This window comes from Lolium rigidum, chromosome 7 (genome assembly GCF_022539505.1).
Source record: "Lolium rigidum isolate FL_2022 chromosome 7, APGP_CSIRO_Lrig_0.1, whole genome shotgun sequence".
Taxonomy (NCBI): domain Eukaryota; kingdom Viridiplantae; phylum Streptophyta; class Magnoliopsida; order Poales; family Poaceae; genus Lolium; species Lolium rigidum.
In genome coordinates this window covers 239,664,867-239,671,642 of record NC_061514.1, presented here as the reverse complement: position 1 = coordinate 239,671,642, position 6,776 = coordinate 239,664,867, and the positions used below count along the sequence as shown (strand labels likewise).

Here is a 6,776-nt window from a genome sequence, read left to right as displayed (position 1 = left end):
TCTCAATTCATAAAATTAAAAATATATCTTGCCAAATTATGATCAGTTAATTGGCAAGTTACATACATATTATAGTCAGGTGGTCACTGGATTATAGCAACTTAGAGCATCACCACCAATCCTAAATACAACCAAAATGACAGTGCACCTTGCTAACTTCTACAACTGTTGACCAAGTTGTACAAGATAAACCCCATGATCTGTGGGGTCCAATGACAAGTTACTAGAACAATATGTGAATTCTCTCTTGGTTGAATATGATATTTGCATTTATGAGAACTTTATACTGCCAAAATCATGACAGCTTCGTATGATCAGATTTGTGGCAGAAGAATGCATGGCGCACGGAGGAGAGGAGACGGTGCACAGTCGACAGTCGTACACCGTACTCATATTGTGGCGCAACACCTCGAGAAGATGTACCCATACATTAATTTTTTTTGCACGATAACAATATAGATAATTATACATTTTGACTGAAGATTTGACGTCTTGTATCAAACTATTAGTTCCCACTCAAGGTATTTATATCGGTTTTGCTAACTCTCACTCAAGCTAAAGATTTCTTTGTTCTCAATCAACACAAGGAACGATTGATCCGTCAGTGAGATCCATACATGATTTAACATCTCTGAAATCTGAGAACCAACGTGTTCAATTTCTACAAGATATAAACAAATCACTGCAACAATTGAATAAATAAACAACAATCATGTTCTATTTCAAGCTCTATAGATATATAGATATTCCTTTGTATGCTCAGAATGCTTGAAACTGCAAATTGTTATGTAGTAAGATCAGTGTACTCACCATCATTATACCAGTACGATCATCTCCATACAGACAGATGCCACGTTCTACCAATGAGTTATCACTAAAAAACTAAGGATCACTCATATATACAAAAAGATCATAAATGAAAAATGATACAATAAACCAAAAATCACAACAGAAACAAGATCAGCATTTTGATTAGATCTATGTTTCCCTTTCCGTCAATACAGGTCGAAGTTGCACAAAATATATTTACATTTTCTCGAGAAAGGCTAGCTCGTATACTTTCAGTGGTTAACAAAAGGTAAGAAGCCTCCTCAAAACCAGGGCTTCGCAAACTCCACATCTAAAGCTGGGAGTGTCGGCTTTTTTCTCCTTCCTAAATCCTAAACCTCAAAAATTGGGGTGAGCCCGAACGACGTCGTCGATAGAAGATTGACAGATTGGGCATCTACCGCTGCTCGATCTCAGCTGATCAGCACAGTTGAAACAAGTGCACATATGGCCACACCTGAATGAATGATGGTAATCAACTCAATTAGCAAGACTGTACAGAGCAATTCAAGGTTAAAGTGAGTCAAAGCACATGATTCGTTCCTACAAATCATTACCTGTAAAGTAGAGAGTCAACTTGCATCTGATTGCAGATGCAGCACGTGCCTTTTTTGGCTGTTATGTCAGGTTGGCTTGGCATCAGCCCTGTTCAAAAGATTGCATTAGACGTGAAAGAAATAAAATATTCAGGTATAAAAAGTACTCATCAGTGATTACAGGTTAAATTAAAATGTCAATAAGCTAGGGCAGGGGAATGGTAAAGAAAAATCAAATCGAAGTCCAGATGGTATTCACCAGGCTGCATTACAAAACCTAACATGGCAAGATTTGAGCAACAACATTGGTACCATGGAAATAGAGTGGCCCAGGCCAAGAAGCCCAAAATAGTTTGCTTAGAAGACTAGAAGAGTGACTTCTAAACAGTGCCACCAGAAAGTAGCTGTGGTCCTTTTTTCAAGAATTCATCTGACTAGCCTTTTGAGCCAACCCAGCTCACATGTCACCACAGCTCATATTGGCTTCAACAAATTTTTCCCTTTTTCAATAAAGAAACTTCAACTGCATTCAATTTTATGCCAAACAAGACCAGAATTTCTGTCATGGTTTCCGTGTTGTATTGTATATGGAAGTTGGCCAACTTACAGTGTGGAGCATATTCTGGATTTGATTTTTGGTTCTTCTAGATATATAGGAACGACTTACAAAATCTGTACTGCCACTTACCAGCTTCACGCAGTGCACTGCACACCTCCTCTTTAATGGAGTGCTGCATCTTTACTTGGGATGCAATACAACTTTCTGCCAACTTACGTAGTTCATATATTTCATGATGAATCTGGGCCATTTCACTTCTCACCCTGACCTCCATTTCCTATAAAAGAAAAAAATAACATGGTAAGGATATGACTTCCCCACAATGGACATTAAACAGCAGCTGACTCACAAGCAGATTTTGATTTTCGTGATGTTGATGTTCAAATGAAGAGTGCTGCCAACTCTCTTGGGGGTGGGCTGCGACATGGGAGACAGGTTCTAATGAACACGGTACAGATGTCACATGGTCTTCATTCCGGGACTCATGATTTTGTTGCCAGTATAAGTGTTCCTGATAGTATCCCCCAAACTCATCAATCATGTGTTGTTGCCTTTGCTTCTGCAGGATTGCTCGCAGGAGATGATTCATTTTGTTGCTAAAATCACTCTCGAGGGACTTTGAGACCTTTTTGCTGCACAGAAGAAATAAATATATCACAGTGTAGTATGGTCGAGTTAGTATGTACTATGTAAAATTAGAACCATTGACATGTGCTTACTACGCCTTAGCACAGTAGACTAGTAGAGTTAGAATGTACTGTACTATTTAAAACTGGAACCCTTGACAAAATAGAAATACGAAAAGCTCCTTATGGACTCTAATTAGCATCACGTTTTATGGAACACTTGCATTGTTTACACAAAAAAGTTACTCTCGGAGTGAACCTTGGGTCAAGTGCATCTAGTTGCGCAGGTGGAAATGTGCAAAAACATATAAGCAAATTACCTCTCAAGAAGATTACAAATGTCAGTATTGCCAGACAAATCTCGGCCCTCTGCTTGTGTGGCAATATGCAATGATCTCCATGAGTTAGGGGAGTCTATCCAAGGTCGATCATTAAATTCAATCTGATTATGATTCTCCATATCTCCAATCATGTCTTGATGCCAGCTGTCCGGACTCATGGAATCTACTGGTGCGGGCCAACCAAGACTGCTCCATAATGCTCTCTCGTCCCAAGAACCATTGAGACTTTGGTTGTCTTCTTCTCGCAAAGTGTCACCTCTTGATGAAGGAGTTTCCTGGAGCTCACGAATTGTGCTTGTGGTGGTACTTGGGGAGATATCATCCATATACTGATTGTCATAGACAGCACGCTGATCATTATAGCTTGCAAAGCTTGAAGCTTTAGAATATTCCTGATTGTGAACACACGAGTTTACTAAGTTTGAACAATCTTCCTGGCATCCTTCTGTGTTTATCTTCTCATCATATTGTCGGTTTCGTAGACAGTCAGAATTAACATGGTTCTCAATTGATAACCCAGCAGACTTTTCCACAGATGGACTTATACCATCATTTTGTTGTTCATCAACCCTGCACTTTGTGGAAAAAAAAGTATTGCTTTAGGCATAGGCAAGTGGAGGTAAATCCAGTTGTAAATAGTTATGAGAAAGGTCAAACTATATTTCTCCAATTCAGATATTTAAAACAGAATTTTACCTATTATTTTGCAGAATGCATTCATTTGCTTCTTGTAGATCTTTCTTGCTGCTATCGTCTCTGTCCATCAGAAATTGCAGAAATAATATGTCAGTTCTCTTATTATCCATCATACTACACACTTTCTTTATAAATAAAGACTGTACGGAATACCCCTACAGTTTAAGCATGGTGGGTGGAGCCATGCCCCCACAACTCCACAACAGCATCAAGAAGTGGTTCTCTCATACTACACACTTAAGTACTTGCTCTTATGATTTTCATCATAATTTTCGAGGAGACTAGGAAGACAGACACTTAGATGTTACTGTGGTAAAAAAAAACAATAATACACGCACAGATTCTTTTTAACCACCAACATTGCCTTAAAGTCATTTTATATAAAATACATGTTAATACCTCATGGCAGATGCCTCAGGTCCACATCTTGGTGGGTGTGGCCTAACTGGTCTTAGTAGATTCCACACTTCATCGTTGATTGTATCTCCCTGACGCAACAGCTTCAGACGAAGCATGGACTGTAGCATATCGAAAAACATTTTAAGATGAGAAAAAGTGGTTACATAAACATGCTTAAAAAGGACAGCAGTAGAGCCTCATAAAATGAAACAGATAATTACTCAATACCATGCCCATAATCTTCTATGGATTATACAAATGCATCCATGTTAGCTATCACACAGACACTTTTGAGTTGGAACATTTGCATACAGGTGCTGTGGTGTTTACCAGTCTTTGCAGTAGAGCAAAGAATAATCTGGTCCTTGGAGGAAGGAACAATGAAAGAGAAAGGGTATATTTTATTTAAGTTAGTTGCTAACGCCTGGAATTAAGCAATCAAAATGCATGCTCAATATTTCTGCAAACAAGAACAGTTCCTTTCAAAGATGGCAATACTTCAGAAATACAATGTCAATGTCTTGTCCAGTTAAAAGGTTTATCTTTCCTAGTACCATGCACATCAATAGTGGCTGGAGAGTGGAGTTGGAGTAAAGAAAAAACAAAAGCGTCGCAAGTAATTGAAGGTAAACAGCTTAAAGGTGATGCCATTAAGAATAATTAAACCTCTTGTGTACTTTGCACTAATAAACTGGCCAGCCATTACTCGCATTAATGTGCCAGGTACATGCTAGAGCAAGTAACCTGGGAGGTCATGTGGTATGGTTAGTTTGGCAACAAAAGTGCAGTATTCACAATCTCTACAAGATTTCAGATTCTGGACGTATCAGAAACAAGAGAGAAATGAGAGATGGTATTCACTTGTGACATCTCATCCATTAGACCAGTCTGTGAAAGAAATGCCCGTCGCTACTGTACTGAACGTTGCTCCACAGTCGCCAGCCAAATTAGTTGCATATTACTGCCATCAGAAAGTACAATGTGAACCTTGCATCTCATTTGATCCCCTTTCTCATTCATAATGACACACTAACAGATCTGCAAAGGCGATGGTATAGGGTACTGGAGCTTCCACTAGATTTTAAAATCTTTTGGTTGAGCTTTCCCCTCTGTTCACCAGAATGAGGAATAAGATTAGCTCATTTCACTGTCACTTTATTATAGCAACGTGTAGATGCCAAGTTTAGAGCATTTTTGGTTTATACTGGCATGCCAAGCAAGGGGCTGAAATAAAGCGCGATTATGGAGCTTGCACATGCCATTGATCAGCAGCAATGCCAGTTGGGAAACCGATCTACCAAACAGTCTTGCGGCCCCATCGTTTGCGGGGCTAAAATCAACACAACTCACACTTGTTGGCTCGTCTTAAATAATGGTGTTTTGTAGAGAGGATCGAGAAGCGCAGCAATGGCGAGACAGAAGAACTGCTAAAAACCAGCACGTCTTTTATGTGCAGTAGTACATGATTGAGTATTTGTGTAATGCATTATGCAATGAGGAAAGAAGAGAAAAAAAAAAAAAACTGATGGAAGTGGTATTTACCTGTATCCTTCCTTTGTGGGCGAACCTGGAGACGACGTGGCGGTCGTTGAGCGCGGCGAGCTCGCGGTTCCGGCGATGTGCCATCCTGGCGACAAGCTCCTCCCTGGCGCGTCGGCCGCGCACGGTCCGGACGACGAGCTTGGGCGGGTGGTGACCCTTGACGCGAACGGCGAGGGACTGGATGGCGTGGCGCAGCGGCGCGGGCGAGGAGGGCGCGGACTGCGAGAGGGAGAGGTCGTCGTCATTGGCGGCGTCGAAGTCCTCCTCCGGGAGCGAGGCGGCGCCGCTGAGCTTCTTGACGATGCAGCCGACGCGGCCGCGCGGGGAGCCGGCGTCGGACTCGGAGGCGGCGTCGCCCCCGGGCGCGCGGGGCGTGGCGGGGCCGACGGCCTCGATCTCGCGCCAGCGCTGGATGAGCGAGGACGCGCGCGGGCCGGACGGCGGGAGGTCCGGCCCGCCCGCGCAGGACGAGGCCTCCGACGGCGCGGGCGAGGGCTCGCGGAAGACGGCGGCGCGCGCGGCGACGGGGCGCGTGGCGGAGGCGAGCTCGGAGAGCTCGGCCTCCCTGGCGCGGCGGCGCACGTCGGCGGGCGGCGGCGTGTCGGCGGCTGTGACGGCGGCGGCGGCGGCGGCCCAGCGCTCGAGGATGATGCGGCGGCGCCTGGGCGTGGGCTCGGCGGGCGTGGAGGAGGAGGAGGTGGTGGGGGCGGCGTTGTCGGAGAAGGTTTTGCGGTGCGGCGGGATGATGACGTTGAAGAATGGGCGCGGCCTGGAGGAGGGGTCCCTCCATGGTGCGGAGTCGCGGGGCATGGCGGCGACCGAAGAGGCCATGGAGGGAGGGAAGAAGGGATGAGGGAGAGCACGGGGTGGCTAAGAATGGGCGGGGGGGACGCGTGTGCGGTGGTAAGTATACGAGGAGAAGGATAAGCTCGCGCCTCCAGCTCCACGGGTTTGCGGCAGCGAGGAGAGATAGGATAGCTAGCAATGGAGGGAGGGAAGAGAAGCGGAGAGAGGAGCAGAGCAGGGAGGAGGAAGGAGGAGCTGCCTTGCCCGGCCGCTAAATTTAGGCGGAGGAGGCGGGGAAGAGAGGTGCCGTTACGGTAAGGTGCGGCGTTAGCGCGCGGCGGGCGGGCGGGCGTTGATCTTTTTTTCTTTTTGGGAGTGGTTTCGGCGCGATTTCACGTCGCATTTGGTGCTCTGCTCCCGCTCGCGGCTCGTCCCGTCCGGCCATGGCGTGGCGTTGGCTACG

General features: G+C 45.1%; 1 protein-coding gene across 1 annotated transcript; it reads right to left on the bottom strand.

Moving 5' to 3' along the window:
• Positions 1-943: 943 nt before the first annotated feature.
• On the bottom strand, positions 944-5,651 carry LOC124674183. The gene is made up of 8 exons (XM_047210220.1): positions 5,528-5,651; positions 3,986-4,104; positions 3,587-3,646; positions 2,870-3,460; positions 2,273-2,555; positions 2,053-2,200; positions 1,386-1,473; positions 944-1,285 (listed from the first exon to the last, which is right to left on the bottom strand). The coding sequence occupies exons 1-8, from the start codon at positions 5,609-5,611 to the stop codon at positions 1,168-1,170; spliced, it is 1,491 nt and encodes a 496-aa protein (XP_047066176.1). The 5' UTR covers positions 5,612-5,651; the 3' UTR covers positions 944-1,167.
• Between the last annotated feature and the right edge of the window lie 1,125 nt (positions 5,652-6,776).

What these genes read in the sequence shown, in the direction of transcription:
- LOC124674183 (XM_047210220.1), bottom strand. Translation starts at nt 5,611, where the DNA reads ATGGCACATCGCCGGAACCGCGAGCTCGCCGCGCTCAACGACCGCCAC. An exon ending in CCTGAGGCATCTGCCATGAG is followed by an intron (nt 3,647 to 3,985) that starts GTATTAACATGT and finishes TCTGATGGACAG; the next exon opens with AGACGATAGCAGCAAGAAAG. An exon ending in ACGAAAATCAAAATCTGCTT is followed by an intron (nt 2,201 to 2,272) that starts GTGAGTCAGCTG and finishes TTTCTTTTATAG; the next exon opens with GAAATGGAGGTCAGGGTGAG.